Source organism: Diadema antillarum, unplaced genomic scaffold (assembly GCF_040938485.1).
Source record: "Diadema antillarum isolate AM-2024a unplaced genomic scaffold, OU_Dant_1.0 seq00000368_RagTag, whole genome shotgun sequence".
Lineage (NCBI taxonomy): Eukaryota > Metazoa > Echinodermata > Echinoidea > Diadematoida > Diadematidae > Diadema > Diadema antillarum.
In genome coordinates this window covers 1,654,653-1,672,145 of record NW_027271369.1, presented here as the reverse complement: position 1 = coordinate 1,672,145, position 17,493 = coordinate 1,654,653, and the positions used below count along the sequence as shown (strand labels likewise).

Below are 17,493 nucleotides of genomic sequence, written 5' to 3'. Positions count from 1 at the left end.
ATGCATACACCCGTGTACACCGGCGCTAGCTCTCTGATCCGCTGCATGTACTGCATGCTTGCCATCACCAGCGCAGGGGATCCCCGTTCGTTTTTGTAGTTGACCTACGATAAAAAGTCATATTCAATTCCACGATGGATACAGGAAAGAAACCCAAAGTCTATGTAACAAGGAGAATTCCTCAAGAAGGACTTGACCTGCTGTCCAAAGAGTAAGTAACGATCATACAATATATTTTACAATATGAAGGTCCGAAAGCTCCATCACGCAGCCCGTTTCTCCCGTCATATCTGCCCGTAACCGCAGCAGCGACCCTGTCGCTGGTGCGGTTAGTGGCACTAGTGACCCCAACATGCTGTTACTAGATCTAGTTACAGAGCCCGCGCCGGGATTAGTGGCCTCCCTGAATAATAATATCTGAATCTAACGTTAGATACTTTATGGGCCTATAACGTGAGAGTGATTCTAGCCCCATTTGAAAATCCATGCACCGGCCTGACATTGATGTAGCTGTGCACTGTAGAATAACTAAACAGCCTAACTGCGACCAGTGTGACGTGATTATAAAGAAGCACGCCGGGTTATTATGTACGCAGCCCTGACTCCTGTCACTGTACACAAGTGTCGCTTTGCGTGGCATCTGTTTGTCAGTGCTACTTCTAAAGGCCCCGTCACACTACAGCGTATAAATCAGCGAATGCCTAGCGGATGGGCAAAATTTGGCAAAGTCCAGATACGCTCGAATCCGCCCGAATTCGCATTCGCAAGCAAAATGTGGTTTTCGAACTTTCGCCTAACGAATGATGAGCATATGCTAACCTTGTAACGAGCGGATAAAGTAACGAATGAAAGCGAATGCGTACAGTCCATCCTACGGATGCTGAGCGGACAAAGCGAATGAGCAGCGAATGCCCAACATATGCAGAGCGATACTGCGGCAATCACGTGACGGATCTCGGATGACACACACTTCACCAAATCATTTTGAGCAGTGACAGTGTCAAGTAATGTTGTCTCTCTAAAAAAAGAAGAGTGAAAATGTTCATTCATGAAGGAGTAGATGACAGAAAAGAGTGAGTTTCGAGTGAAATTGGAGTGACTTTGGAGTGAAAATGTTCATTTTCACTAATTTTGGAATGACCTCAGGGATCACTCCAAAATCTTCGAGTGATCCCTGAGGTCATTCCAAAATTAGTGAAAATGAACATTTTCACTCCAAAGTCACTCCAATTTCACTCGAAACTCACTCTTTTCTGTCATCTACTCCTTCATGAATGAACATTTTCACTCTTCTTTTTTTAGATAGTTGTGACTGTGAAATGGCCCCCAAAAGAAGGAAGCAGAAGTAACCACCAAGTACTCCTGATGTCACTCATTCAAGATTCACCTAAAAGTGTACTTCCTTCTGATGATCATGTGACGATAACGTTGGTAGTCCAATATCCTCCAATGTGTCTGGTGCCTCCAACTGGGGTCGAACTTTCACAATTCCCAATTTCCATTCAGAGATTTCCATTTACTACAGGTTGACTTTTATAGCAGTGGTTTAGAATAATGTTCTCTTATTATTTAATGCCAGAATACGTATAATGAAATGTCATGTAGGGGGCTGTGGCATAGTGGATCCGACTCCCGAACCGAGGACCCGGGTTCGAATCCCGCCAAGTGCTTACATCCTTGGGCAAGATTTTTTTTTACCCACAATGTCCTTCTCGACCCAGGTGTATAAATGGGTACCTGGCAACGCTGGGGTAATAATAATGTCAGGGCCCTCTGGTAGAGCAGTGACAACACTGAAGAGGCTACCCTGGGCAAATAAGACCTTTTTTTCTTATTATTATAATTATAATTGTTATTATTATGTGTGCTATATATGAATACCTATTTTCTATCTACGTTTGATTAACGTGTGTTGCTGTGCAGATTTGCTCGGCGAATTTGGACGAACGGCGGACGAATGAGAAAGGAATGCAGAGCGACCAAAACTTTCAATCAGCGGATGCTAAGCGAACACAGAGCGGATTGTCATTCCGTTCGTCATCCGCTCAAGATTTTGGACATGTCCAAAATCAAAATTTGGCTCTGGCGGATCTCTGCGAATCTCTGCGAACAGCTAGCGGATACAACGAACGTCAAGCGGATCACGAACGACGAGCAACGGATGTGAGCGTATCTCCAAATTTTCGGATCCGCTGGGCATTCGTTGGCTCGATCCGCTCTAGTGTGACGGGGGCTTAAGTTCTAGGCTAGCCTTCATCAACAGTAGGCACTACATTTCATGCACCTTGTTTAACACGTGTTAATTAACACTTAACAGCTGCCTCTCCCATCCCAGTAGTATAGCTTCCTGTGAAAAGCTGCACAGGGATTACTTCTTCAACTTCAAAGTTTCACATTCTGGTCAGAAAATGTTCAAACTGACTGGGTGACAAATCACCTATATATGTGTTGGCACATACGCCGATTACCAGAGTACGCGGCAGTATGGCCATGCACATACTACAGTGTATGCGCGGCGACGGACGGGGCTACGCACCAGTAAACATTATGTACCGCGGCACCGGTATTGGCTTGTATATTCCCGTTGGCAGATATATTATCGCCGACTGTGTATGTTATATACTCCCGGTGGCAGATATATTATCGCCGACCGTATATAACATATATTCCTGGTGGCGGATATATTATCGCCAACCTTATATATTATATACTTCCGGTGGCAGATATAATCGCCATCCATACAACCAAACCGCGCGCTGAGCACGTAGTTCAACCTGTCTTACTACACCTCCATATATACCCATGCCATTCTAACACCTGAGGCTAGTGAATGCACACCTAAGATTGGTAGGCACAGCAGTATCGGTATATTCACAAACCCTTAATGTCCATCGTATTAAGTACTTTTTTCTCGCTCTAATTTAGCAGGTTTGCAAAAAAATGGGGGCAAACTCATCTTATTGGCCCAAGTCAGGGCTATGGGGCAGGGCCTGCTGCCTGAAGTGTTTAGTTCTGAGGAAAATGTGGGTATATGTCGATGTACTTTATGATATACTTACTTGTGTATGAGCCCTACTGATGTAAATACACTCTCTTGAGTTCTGGGATGTAGTACCGGTACAAAAGTATGTACATGTACAAAAAAACACGCATCTACTGCTTGTAGTAATGCGTGTCCTAAGCTGTTTCTAGTTTCACAAGCTTCTAATAAAAATACAGCATACCAGCATATTTTTTTCTGTGTTTTCGTCAAGCTCATTTCTGTATACAGGGATAAATACCTACAATGTACATGTATGAAAGGTCATTGATTCTGGATCATCTGCTATGCTACACTCGGTACATTATGCATGATTAATAAGTTCGTTCACTTGTTGCAATTTTATCGCAAGTACATTGTAGCTCCAGGCAAAAAGAAAACTAACTTGCTTGATTAGTGACAATGCAAGCAGTGCTCATAAATGTATTCTCCTAGTCTCAAGAGGTGAATTATTGTACAGTAAATAAATGCATATAACTTGCATTTTTTCCCTTTCTGGTTGACAAGGGCTGGTATAACCACTCTGCAGGATTGCTGTTTTTGTTAATTCTTGTTGTTCCACTTTTCCTTGAGCGGAGTGTCTTAGTTTACTATTCTTGAATAGATTGTCAAACTTTATGTTTGAATTTACATGAGCCAACAGCAAATGAGATACTTTAAGACCAGACACATTCCTGGCATTAAACTTTCATGAATTGAAGCCAACAGCCTTCTTCGGGGCATTAAAATATCCTGAATTGCCACTGGAATTCAAGACGATGTGTATGGACAAAAAAACTTTCCCATGCATTTTTACTTTCATGAATCCTGGCTCCTTGCAAATTTTGAAAAAAATTCATGTTCACCAAAAGAAAAGAAAAAGAAAGAAATTCTGTTTTTACAGTAGGGAATGGTAACATGTGGCTAAATGCATGGTTGCATGGATGAGTTAATACACAACTATAATAATCAAACGTCTTATCTTGTATTGTCCATCTTGTAGCTGTGAGGTGTCCATGTGGGACTCGGATGATGCAGTACCCAAGGAAGAGCTTTTGAAGGGGGTCGTCGGGGCCAGCGGGCTCTTTTGCCTCCTCTCCGATCGTATTGAAGTGGGCGTGTTGGATGCAGCTGGACCACAGCTGAAAGTGATCAGTACTCTGTCGGTTGGCTTTGACCACATCGATGTCAATGAATGCAAGAAGAGGTGAGATGTAGAACACTTCAGACAAATATTATAGCTCATACCATATGCAAGGCTCGACACTAACTTTTTTGTTTGGTGGCCCGATGGGGCCACCAAAATCCTAAATTTCACATTTTTGGTGGCCCGAGAGAAAAATTTGGTGTCCCGAAAAAAACCCCAATAAAATACATTAAAAGTCCTTTTTTTTATGAGTCAAATATTTAAGTTTTATGATAGTAAGAATTAGAAGTTGGACATATCTACTCATAAATAAACTTCAACAAACTTGCAACACTCACTCTCAGGCACTCATTCAGTCCTTTTCATCCATTCTTTAAACAAATTTAACTGCTAATTTCCGGCGCAAAAAGTTACGAATTTATTGACATACTTTTCAAAAAATTTAGGTGGCCCGAGGCGGGCCACCAAATTTGCCCTTTTTTGAAATTTGGTGGCCCGACTTTCATTTTTGGTGGCCCCGGGCCACCGGGCCACCGTTAGTGTCGAGCCCTGGCATATGGTAATACTGTCATTTTGACCTCTTTCTTTAATACTAATGGACACCTACTGTTGCTGAGTGGATTGTTGATTGTGAAGTACTTTCTGCCAGTTACATTATGATGTCATGTTTTGGAGAGAAACAGCAAAAATATTGTACCATGATATTTGTATAAGTTGCACATGTTTCGATCGTAAGAGAGATTTGACGTGCATTATTCATGTTTTAATCGTGGACTGGTATTTCCTGACTCATTTCATTTTCTGTCCGGAAGTGCATCTTCTTGAAAGATATATTGCCTTGTTTCATATGGCAACCTGGATGTGCCTTTTTGACTGCATTTATAAGTTTCTGTATTGTGAATGATACATTGTATATGTGTTGTTTTATGATGCTTAAGAAATAGCATTTGCACAGATCATCTTTTTGGACAACTAACATTATGAAAGGGTATTGAAAAAAATGCATATTAGAAATATTGATCGCTGACGGATTGACGAACAACAATATTTCACTGTCCTTAACCCATTGAGGATGAGTCCCGTGTATACTCGGGCAGATGTCTACTGAGATGGGAAATGTGTGTTGTGGCTAAATCAGTTTGTCCTTAATGGGTTAAGAATTGACACCATTGATAAGTTACATAAAGATCATGTTGGTTGGCATTCAAAGCGCATCATCCATTGTCTTCATGTGTTTACTCCGTGTTGCAGAGGTATACGCATTGGCTACACTCCAGATGTCTTAACAGATGCTACAGCAGAGCTGACTGTTGGACTCCTTTTAACTACATCGAGAAGACTTGCAGAAGGGGTGGCTAATGTCAAAAAGTAGGTTGACATCGATTCTAGGTGCACTGTTTACAACTTATCAACATTTGAATTGTGTGGGAATTATAGAATGCAGAAACTGCTGAAGGTTTCATTTTCTATATCTATCATATATATATATATATATATATATATATATATATATATAATTTATTTATTTATTAATATCAAGATCAGTAATCAAAGACTGTAGTATAATAATAGTACTCTCCAACCATGTTCTCTCATCTATTTGAGTATCAACCCAACCTCACCTCACACACTTCTCAGAATTGGTGCTCCTCAGTGTAAGACAAGAATTACCGCAAGTTTGCATCCTTTCCTTGTTCATGGATGGATTTAGGTGCAGTCGAATCAGTATTGTTTCATCATAGATGGAGAATATCCCATGATTTTAAATCACTTGAGCTAATCATTTGTAACAATGCTTGTTGGTGTTCATCTTGTTTTCCTTGAACCCAGTGGAGGTTGGGGTACTTGGAAACCAATGTGGCTGACTGGTCCTGGCTTGCTGAACAGCACTGTTGGCATAGTGGGGCTGGGACGGATCGGAATGGGCGTGGCACAGCGGCTCAAGCCCTTTGGGGTGAAAAGATTTCTCTACAGTGGAAACAGAGAAAAGCCGGAAGCAGCAAGTCTACCAGCAGAGTTTGGTAAACTACAATCCATTTACTTTCTTTTGTCTTGATATATTTCTTTGTATATTTATTTATGTGTTTTTTTTTTCTTTTTTTGGGGGGGGAGGGCTTAGGATAGTATTACTGAAGTTTGAATTTTGAGTTTGTGAATCAAGTCAGTGTTATCACGGATGGAGCAAGATTAGTTTTTGAAGTTTACATTCTTGTTATTAATATCATTATTATTTACCTTTGCTACATATTCAAAAAGCTGCATTACTTGGGTGATCCCTTGCATTTATTCCCAAGTTCATTCTCATCATGATTGAAATTGCAGTAGAATATTTTGCTTTTCTTTTTTTAACTACTTAGCTTATAGCAGTTTAATCATTGCTCTGACAATTGAATCTTCCATTGTGAAACTAAAATGAGAAAGTGTCAAACATCGTCATATTTTATTCTGCCTGCAACTTTTTTTTTCACCCTAAAGGAAGCAATCAATCACAACTATGTTTTGATTTAGTGATCCAGGCTCATTACAGTGTGGTTTGTGTGTACCAGAATTCAGATCAAGTTATTACAACCTCAGTAGTTTTAGTGTCTACTTGTATTGCTAGCTAGGGTTTCTATCTCAGTAAGTCATCACAACATAACCTAAATATGTTTTAGTGTTTGTGTTTCATTTATTCATTATTGTTATCATTTTTACTTTTTGATGCAGTTCCGTTTGAGACCCTTATCAGGGAGTCTGGCTTTGTGGTGGTATGTTGTGCCCTGACACCAAGCACTAAGGGTCTTTTCAACAAGCAGGTGTTTGAAAAGATGAGCTCTAATGCCATCTTCATCAACATAAGCAGGTTAGTATATGGTTTTATTCAGCTGAGAATAACTGACATTTTTGTGAGCAAAATTAAGGAATATTCACCCAGTGCTCTGAATACCTGTATACTGACCCTAATATATTCTTTTTAACTGTAAGAACAAATAATTTTCTCTATATTTCTCTCTCTTCCAAAGAAGTATTACCAAATTTGCCTGGTTATCATTGATGAATAGACTTCTTGCATTAAAAATGAAACCACTGTGTGGAGATCATCAAAGTTTGTTTATTCATATGAGCATGTTGCTTTGTCTTTTTGCAATCCTGCCTCGGCTGGTAGAGGAGCAGTGGTGAATCAAGATGACCTATATGATGCCTTGACCACGGGTCAAATCCGAGCAGCTGGTCTGGACGTGACAACCCCTGAACCTCTCCCAACAGATAGCCCTCTGCTGAAGCTTAGTAACTGTGGTAAGCATGCTATATGTGTTACATGCAGCTGGTAGATCAAGCATAAACCAGTTCAGAAAAAGTGGCTGTGGTGTTAAAGATACAGTCAACTTACTCCACACTGAACTGCTAAAAGTTGAAAAATGGCTCAGTTGAAGAAAATTCCATCCTGGATATGTGTTAATTCTATTGTGTAAGTTAAATTTCATGATTGTCAAATGATATTGTGCAATCCCTTTGGACCAGACTTAGACATGGTTGGCTGTATATAAAGGTTTTAAAGAGTAAGTGAGTTTGTGGATGTGCACTCGAAAAAGGTTCATTTCACAGAGATGATAGTTCTCCTTTATTATACTGTAAAAGTGGAAATTTTTGCAGTGTTGAAATTTTCGCGCATTTTGCGCAACCAGAAACTAGTGCAAAACTAAGTCACACAAATAATTTTGCTTGCCATATGTTCCTGTGTGTGATGTCTTGATTCCGCAGAATTAAAAGCACATGAAATTCTTACACGGCCAAGTGTGAAAATATCCACAGTTACAGTAATTATTATTATGATGATGATGTTGATGATGATGATGACGATGATGATGATGATGATTATTGCTACTACTGCTAGTACTACTACTATTTCCACTACTATTTTTTTTTTTTTTTTTGGCGGGGGTTATAGTCTTCTTAATTACCACCAAAACTGTTCATTGATTTCCTTGTTCTACCAGGAAAATCCGATGAGATTGGTATTTGTGCTGTAATACAGGGATGTGACTTACTGCAGTCAGTGTATGTGACCTTATGAAATCATGCTGTCTGTCCAGGTCAAGTTCACTGAATGAAGAAGGAAAAAAATCCTTTGTGACACTTATTTTCAAAAGGTTGTTGTTGTTTTTTTTTGCAGTTTAACCAGAGGTTTTCACATACGTGCATCATCTACAAATTCTGCAACAAAGAAGTATGCAAAAAAAAAAAAAAAAAAAAAGGCTATTTCAGTTTAACCAGATGCTTTCAGACACATGTATCAGCTGCTTAGTCAAGGCAACAACACTTTAGACATAGTCACAACAGGTTGAAGTAACACCCTTTGTTATTTCAAACTTGACTTGAGTTGATGACAAGTTGTAATGGCACACAACATGAGTTTTTGATGGATTTGATAAATCCTCCCCCACCCCCTTTCTTTTTTGTTCCTGTGCAGTTGTTTTTCCTCACATTGGGAGTGCAGCAGAAGAGACAAGGATAGCCATGACTGTTCTAGCGTCCAGAAACATGCTGGCCGGACTCATCGGAGAGGAAATGCCGGAAGAGGTCAAACTCTGACCTGGTCCAAAGTCATCGTGCTGACCGACATGGCACATGTCCACTGTAGGTCCACTCTTGGTCCACTGTCATAGATATCATGTCAGTATTTTAACACAAAGAATTATTTCCAAAGAATACCAGTACATAGGCCTAGAAAGTATTGAAACTTACTGTAATCCTGGTTTTGAATGATTTGTCCATAATCTCTATGCAGCTTATTTAAACACTTTAAAGCCTGTGAAAGCCTGTTTTAATGAATTCAGAAATGATACCGATCTCTTCATTCAAAGAAATTGCTGCAGTAGAAATTTTCTGTTCTAAGACAGTTTCTAAATTTCTTTGGAGACCTAGAGTTCTCCACAGGACCTCATTACAATTTTTGCTGAGCAAAGTTCAAAATGTTCTATTGTGGGCATCATGAATGCATGCATGTTGCGTGTCTGGGCTGTAATTGACTTATGGTATGGAAATTGTATGCGTACATTTTTGGACAGAATTAGTGTGCAGTAAAGTACTGTGACAAGGAAATTTGTAGTAAAATGTAAAGAAAAGTCCTGATATTTGAGTTTGCCATAGTAGCATGATAAAAACTATGCAGTGTCATAACCAAGGCCTTCAGTTGTTGATTGTCTATGATGTGGACTGCAGTAAATGTTCATTTTTTCATAATCTATAGTGAATATGGTAAATGGTAACTTGCCATAAACTACCATACTTCTTTTCATTGTCAATCAATGAAGGTACAACATATTCATGACGCAAATCTCTCGTTTGAAGAGGCTACACCCCCGTAAATAATGCCAGTGTATATCTTGGCAATCAATGACTTAAAAACCAAAGATATAAAACACCTGTTTCTTGACCCTGGCCTAATCTAAGCATCAGTCATTGCCACAGCGCCACGGGGGGGCACCGCGAGAGGAGGAGATTTTTTTGGTTTTGGCATGGGCTATGTAGCTCCATGGTGCGTGTGTGTGTACGTGTGTGTACGTGTGCATTACACATTGTCAGCACCGGCAAACTGGGAATGCTCTCCTTCTTATTCCTGTATTTTTGTTATTTACGGGTCAATTTTTTGCGTTCGAAATGTAAAATGGATGACCATAGAATTTCTCAATAGAATATAAAATTGAAAACTTTAGAAAGGATAGAGAAAATTGAGTTCACTTTGAATGGTCTGCCACAGCCAGATATCCTTATCATGCTCTTACGTAATACGACAGCTGCTGGAGTCATTAAACCCTGGCTTGGCCTCCAGGTTTGTCACGCCTGAGCAGAAAGTTAATTTGCAATGGACAAATACTTCGACTCCCAACTCCCAAACGAAAAATCTTTAGCGAGGTATAGCACCCCATCAGCTTCGTGGAAGTGGGGTCTCGCCTCAAACGAGGGATTGACGGCATGGATCTGGACTGTTAACAAAGTGCCATCAACCAATTCCATCTTCTGTTCAGTGTTTGTGTAAATGAGTATTGCTGCTATTGGATGTGCAATCCTTTGTGATTGGTTGTTACTATCTCTAAAAATCACATTTTGTGCTTGTATTGTGTATTTTCAGCGGATTGACGCAATGTTCTGCCTTTTCCTCTTGTTTTGTGTGTCATACAGAATATGAATACCTTGGTAGTGTTTTGTAGATGAGATAACTCCACCTTTGCTACACCACCAAATCTATTTCACCTATTTTATTTATGATCAGAAAGTGGGCATTGTTCTAGTGTTGTGAGCAAACTTGAGGTGAACTACACATTTTTTTTTTTTTTTTCACACAACACCAAAGGCCATATCCAAATCTCTATATTCTTTACATCATAATATTAGTGTGCAGAATTTCTGCCCTGCCCGTACTATGGTATTCACAGCATTGCATTTACAGGCACAGCTTATCAGCATGTCAACAATTTTCTAACCCTTGTATACTTGTGTCCTAGATATCAAGAAAGTGTTCTGCACAGAACATAACGTTCCAGGTCTTTTGGTCTTATTTTGGCAGTACAAACTACAGTAAAGGGTAACTGGTCCTCATTACGACAGCAATGTCACTCATGCTACAGGACTAGCAAGCATGAGGAAGACTACAAACAACATAACAGCTATACCTTTACAGTGTACCTACCTTGAAATCAAAGATATAGAATAATGTTACATATAACAAGTAAAATTTCGCACTCCTTTATTTCACGCCATCTTCATGCTGTGCAAAATGCGTGAAAAGTTCCACCCTACGATTTTTTTTTTTCCTCGAGTGAGTTCTTGAGAGGATTATGGCAGGGCTCTACACTTGAAAAGAGGCTACTGGTGGTGAACTGGATGTTATTTTTGTATGATAAGAATGAGACTAGGGTTCTAGGCTCAGTGGTTTGGAGATAGGCTCAGTGGTTTAGAGAAGGAGACTGCTCTTCAAATTCACTTTTCTTTCTCAGGGATATATTCTATAACACTAATTCAGAAGTCTGTCTTTTCAAATAATGTATTCAAGTACATGTATTATTGTTTCTAGCCCCAAACTTGTGTACATGGACGTATCTTATTGAAAAACTCTGTGAACTGCTATGATAGTTAACCATTTGGCAGCTGTTATTCGTTTTTGCATAGTGCATTAATCTCTGAATGCTTTTATTTTTCAAAAATGCACAGGTAGCTACTAGACAAATTTGGTAGGACACTCGGGAAAGGAAAATGGATCTCGAGTTTCTCCACTGATTACCACAACCCTCAAGATTCGTGAGGTTGATAAAAACTAACTTTTTCATTTTGTTTGTTCTCCACTGAGATCCAGAAATTCCAGGGCCAAGTTAGGTCCCAAGTTCACAATTTACTATAAGGCCATGTATTGTCTGACAAAATACCAGTCTTTAATTTCGCCGAGGACAGTGAAGGAATATAGTATCTCCTTCACTGAATCGAAGAAGGGTTGCTTCATGTCACACTTGCAGAGAGATCCGACATCACCTTGAGCATCAACTCTGACAATTAACTTTGTAAAGCACACGTAGTTCCAGAACAATTTAAGGATGTTAGATACAGGGTAATGCTTTTATGTATGTTTGTATGCACAAAAAGGATGCTGTTCACCCTTTCTTTGGAAATTGTATATTTGATAAAGTTTGAGCACTTTAGTTTGCTTTTTAATAGTACATGTAAGAGAATGAAACTGCATGTGTAGGATCCAGACAGGCAGGTGTGGAAGCAGATAAACCTTTACAGGTTTGTTTGTGTTTGTATTTTATTGAAGGAATTTTGATCTTGTAGTATATAAGGCCAATAAACTTGGGTGTTCAAGCTGCTTGTACTGGAGGTTTACATATGCGTACTAAAGCGCGTGCTCTGCTTGGACAAGGCACCATGCAGCTGGAAGCTGATGATGTAAACAGAAGGCTTCTATATTCGGAAATTGCATGCGCGAATGAATGCGAATGAGTTGCTGGCTTGGCAGAGGTCTGTGCTTTCCGAGTGCTTTTCTAGTTGCATTAGCAAGGATACATGTTAATAATGTTACAAAATCTGGAGCTTAGTTGTTTATAATTTGCCAAGAGGAGTACAAGTCAGGGAAGCAGGCTGCATCCATTACCCATTTACTGGACATGAATTAATCCTGTGTTGCCCTCAGTACTCTTTCTAGAGAGTGGCATAGTAGAAACTGGCCAAATTTGATATTGTCTGTCCTTAATGATCATACACATGGACCAATGTCTTTATTTATAACAGTTGTGATGCTCTAGTTGTGAAAAATGTATTTGATTTGTCTTGTTTTGTTTTGTTTTTTGTTTATCCTTGAAAGAGTTAACAGTTATAATAGTGCCATAGTCCCTCCCTAGCATCATAGGACTGAGATGTGGCACTGTTCTTACAGAATTAGGGTATGGAGTTATTACGTGCAGCGAGAAATCATTATAAGGGTCCAGATTTAATGATTGAGGATGCATCATACTGTAATGGAAAGGTTGTGAGGTATGGACATTTTGCTGCATTGTCTATTTCATAAACATTCATGTCTTCTGTTATACAACGTAAACTGTAGTAAATTTTGCCTCTGCTTTTGATAATCATGGGAGGAAGATGTCAATAAAGAAGTCACTGATACTTGACAAGTATCGGTTCTAATTTCAGTACAAATTCTCATAGGTGTTGGACTTACAGACACAATTAACAAGAGATATTATCATGAAGGCTGATTTGTTGTTTGCGTCTTTTTTATTGAAATTGCACTCCATTTCTAGGACCCTGTACAATAAAAATAATTAATATATATATTTCACAAACAGCTTGTGGAATAAATCTCAGCATTGAAATGAAGCATTTCTGCCCAATTCCACTTCTGCATTCACTTATCATCATAAAATAGATACACCTGATATTCTTAGCTCGAAATTCATCTTACCAACCAAGCTTTTCAGGCACGGTGGCATGAAATCTCCTCAAGCTCATCAACACAATGTCTTATGAAACTTACACATTTTCACCTTCAACTTTTTAAATGCAGAGTTGCTCATTTTAAAGCTTTACACCACAAATTCTCTGTACATGTGTAATATAAGCTCGTTAGTCAAATCGCACATACTTGCTATTTGCGTTACAATTGATTAATCTGGAAAAAACAGAAAGAACCAAATTACTATGAAAGGATATCTATTAAAATTGTAAGAATTTAAAGTCAGTGTACTCCTCTTTCTGACACTGAAAAAGAGTATAAAAGAAAACCCAGTAAATAGCCCTCAAATGAAATAAATACAAATCTGTGCATTCTTGCCTCCTCTAAGCTCGCTCTCAAACATATGACAGCATGTGCCAACAATACAGACATTTTCAAACAAAACGGTTGATTTTGCATGATTACATTGCAGTCTGTGTATGAGTAGTGTTTGCTTGAGTTGAAAGCAACAAAGGCAGCAGTGACAGTCTTAAGTGTGGGCTTTTTCAGTTTCACAAAATATATATACATATACTCAAGTACACAGTAACACATCTGCACTGCATGTTCGTTACCCTTAACAATGGTATGTGAGGAAATTAACATCAACAATGATTACCGAGTTTTAACTACCCTGTGCTAAACTTTTTTGCCCTGTTAACCTTGAGTGAGGTAAAGATTGATATACATGTATATGAAAGAAAAGATAAATTGCCACTGAGATACTATGTGGTATGTGGTTTTAGCCACTGACATGAAAGGGAAATGTACCCTGTGTGTACTACTCTGTGTTTCGTTGCTGGGAGCTGTAAACCTTGCTTTAGAGGGTCAGTTCTGTCAATAGTGCAACATTAACATGCTCCAGTTCTATCTGTACACAGCATACGAGCTTGGTAATTAGTCATATGTGTACGCATGAATTAACCCATGGAGCTGATTGGAATATCATACTATATAGTTTACTCCTTTTCTACTGCTTTGAAAGAAATGAGGTAATACTGTAAAATCAGAAGCATTCATAGCATGAAACTTTCGTGAGTATTGACCGATTCGGGTTCGTTGAGGGCAGCAGACAATTTGTGGCACTGGGCGCAGCCATTAGCTCAAATTGCGGTGTCCCAGCCGACCCCTCCTCCTCTCCCCTACCCCCGAGCAACATGTTTATCGCGCGCTTAGTAGCAGGAGTATGCGCACTTGTAACAAAGGTTTGTGCACTAAGCAAGCGTTCGCGCACTCAGTACGAGACACCTATTGGCTAAAACAACCACGCATCAGTTTTTCATTCCGTGCGCGTGAGAGGGGTGGGAGAGAGTGTCAGCCGGGACACCGCAGTAATGGCGCTGCCCATGCCAATAATACACAAACCACCTCACAGAATCGGTCAATACTATGTGTATTGGATTGTGTAGCCCCCCAAATTTGCTTGCATTTTACCTTCCTGAATCATGGCTACTCTCGAAAAATGAATGGTTTTACAGTCCAGTACACCATAAAGTTCAATCCTTTTCCATTGCTTAACAGCCCCCCCCCCCCCAAAAAAAAAAAAAAGAAGAAAAAACATTACTAAGTACCACACTTACACACGGCTGCCTACACCATTCACAAGAAGGCTACCCAATAAAATTAACATCATACAGTTGTGGTCAATTTGCTTGGTCGCCCATTACAACAGAAGATGATTTTCTTAACTTTTCTGTTGAGAAGCAAAGTCATACTTAATCTACTTTACATACCTTATTTAATACCTGTGGTATGTAGGACCTGACGCAATAAACTGCTTGAAATGCAGGAGTTTAAAACAGTCTTCAGTTATTGGTACCAGAAAGGACAGATCAGATTAAACCATATATCATAAATAGCATACATATATTTGGAGTTGCCATTTTCTGCAAAACGTGACTGATACAAAAGAGCCATTAGCATGATCTAATAACATAGAAATGTACATTATATGAGTAAGTCAGCCTGCTAATTCCACTTGTAGTTGAAAGGCACAAACGGTGCACACATATTGAATTCTATATTCAGCGTGAGAGTGATTCCTGATAATAGATGTATACATTCGTGAGAATTATGAAGCCAGGTGTGAATTTGTCCTATAAATAAGACCAAAAAAATCAAAAAAGTGCACTAGACATGTAATAATGAAATAATTCACTGTCTTTTACAGAACAACAGGCACTTTGACATGTACATCTTCTGCAAAATTTGCACACATTTTTTTTTTTCAGACACAACAAAGATAACAATGTTTTACTCCCATCTTGTTATCAAGTACAGTTCACATACAGAATCATTTTGAATAAGTCATGTCAGTATAAGTAAAGTTGATACATGTACCAGGGAGACACTGTATTGGTGAAAAAGAAATTTGCATACATACATCGAAATGCAGAGTTTTCTTGAGTGAAAGTGACAGTTGATGCTTCCATTTTCATTTACCGGTATATCTACATTGAGTGTCATTGCTATTTCTACCACACAAACTGCCTTCTTTCATAACTAATGCAGATGCTGTTGTATGTGCATTGCATGTGTGCATCAGTTGAAGTAAACAAAAGTTTCTTAGTATCTTTCCAGTTAATTTCTTTATCTGGAATTCCCAAGCAAACAATGCAATTTTGTTTCCCTTGACACTAGCAGACTTTCACCAATGAAATACAAGGCCATTAAACACAGAGCAGAAAATATTATACCTGTACTCCCACTGTGCCTCAATAACATAATTATATTACCTACTCTCATGCAGGAGTATACAAACCTATGTACATTCTGTGGTATTAAACTAAGGCCAGATTGCTTTTCATAATGAGCAAGATTTTGAAAGACATATCAAATGACTGGAATCAGTCATTCTTACAAATTTGTAGATTCTGAGACATAAGCATCTCACCTAAATGATTTACATATTAGGTTAACAGGCTTTAATACCCAAGTCTCTACAGCCAATGTTTACACTGGCCTGTTACAAGCTTATTATGCATACAACAGATTGTGACACACACCATTATGTCTTACTTCCTCGGTTCTCATTCATGTTCAGTGCATTTATCTTGGTGAAAATGACAGACCTCTTTTATGTAACTTGCACAAAATTAGAATTGAATTTCACATAAGTAGGTTGACACAAAGTCTGAATATACATCCACCTCTTTCATTGTGGTTTTAATTTGGTGTGTTTCAGACACTGCTAAAAAATGACACACTAAAGACCACACAGCAACTAAAATCAATCCAATGCAGTATAAAATATCACCTACACACCTAGTAGATTGTAGCCACCTGTGGAAATTTACACATTTGTTTCTGTAACAGAACTTACCTTATTAAACTTCATGCAAAGAAGTTGAGGCCCGATTACAAAAGAGAAATGAAGTACAAGTCACATAATATGTAGTGTAAGGATATCTTCCTTAGCAATAGCTGATTCCCTTGGTTGCACTTGGGCTTCAACTCACTGCCTTGGAATTTTTCATGTTACTATCAAAGAAAATCTCTTTTGTGAAAGAGCCTTCACTGGTCTGCCTTGGAATAACTTACCATTAGATATCAGGAAATACCCATTCAAATAATATTTGAATATATCATTCAAATTCAGACTTAAATTATCTCTTTATTCCACTATTCACTATTTTAAAGCTTATCAGGAGCTCTTGCAGCACAAAAGAATATATATACAGAGGTTTTACACTTTGCAAATTGATATTATTATTATTATCAATAATTGAATTTTGCTGCTTAATTGACTTTGGTACAGATATAACTTCCACTGGCCAACACTAGAACAGAGACTTGCCGCAGAAACCTACCAAACAAAAGTTTTGCACAAACATGAGAAGAACAGTTAATACAATCAATCTGCCCTGTTTGGTGTGTGAGAAAGTGCTTCTACCATGCTGTGTGTTCAACAAACTTTGTATAAAATCTACATGAAAGGCAAGCTGGGGCTTTATGATTCTGACTGCAGGTATTTTATGTTTAATGTGACTTAATTGGCAATCAAACACATCTACAGAGAACAACATTTTTAACATAATTATTATATGATTCTACAGTAAAAGAGGAAACTCGTTGAAGAAAGAAAATGTGGAAACTCAGAATGCACATAATCTTTCGTTTTGAATGTTTCATAAATTATATCAGAGATGTACGACAACCAAAAATACATGAAGGAAATTATAATGCGGCATGTTGTTGGCATATACACATACACTTCTTAGAAATATTATGTGGGGTAACTACACAGGACAGAAAACCATGTCATAATCCCAATCAATAACGATCAGTGATGCTGATCCATACTATTGTATGTTTCACAAATATAACCTTTAGGAGTTGAACTAGCCATTCTATATTTAATAC

General features: G+C 38.6%; 1 protein-coding gene across 1 annotated transcript; it reads left to right on the top strand.

The window, feature by feature from the left end:
• The first annotated feature begins 40 nt into the window (after positions 1-40).
• Positions 41-9,162, top strand: LOC139731285 (glyoxylate reductase/hydroxypyruvate reductase-like). The gene is made up of 7 exons (XM_071642171.1): positions 41-211; positions 4,023-4,226; positions 5,418-5,534; positions 5,997-6,187; positions 6,873-7,008; positions 7,312-7,442; positions 8,617-9,162. Exons 1-7 carry the CDS (start codon positions 135-137, stop codon positions 8,736-8,738), a joined length of 978 nt encoding a protein of 325 aa, XP_071498272.1. The 5' UTR covers positions 41-134; the 3' UTR covers positions 8,739-9,162.
• The last annotated feature ends 8,331 nt before the right edge of the window (positions 9,163-17,493 follow it).

Coding starts and splice junctions, on each gene's coding strand:
- LOC139731285 (XM_071642171.1), top strand. CDS start 135: ATGGATACAGGAAAGAAACCCAAAGTCTATGTAACAAGGAGAATTCCT. Junction 6,188..6,872: donor AAGTCTACCAGCAGAGTTTG/GTAAACTACAAT, acceptor TTTTTGATGCAG/TTCCGTTTGAGACCCTTATC. Junction 7,009..7,311: donor ATCTTCATCAACATAAGCAG/GTTAGTATATGG, acceptor CTCGGCTGGTAG/AGGAGCAGTGGTGAATCAAG.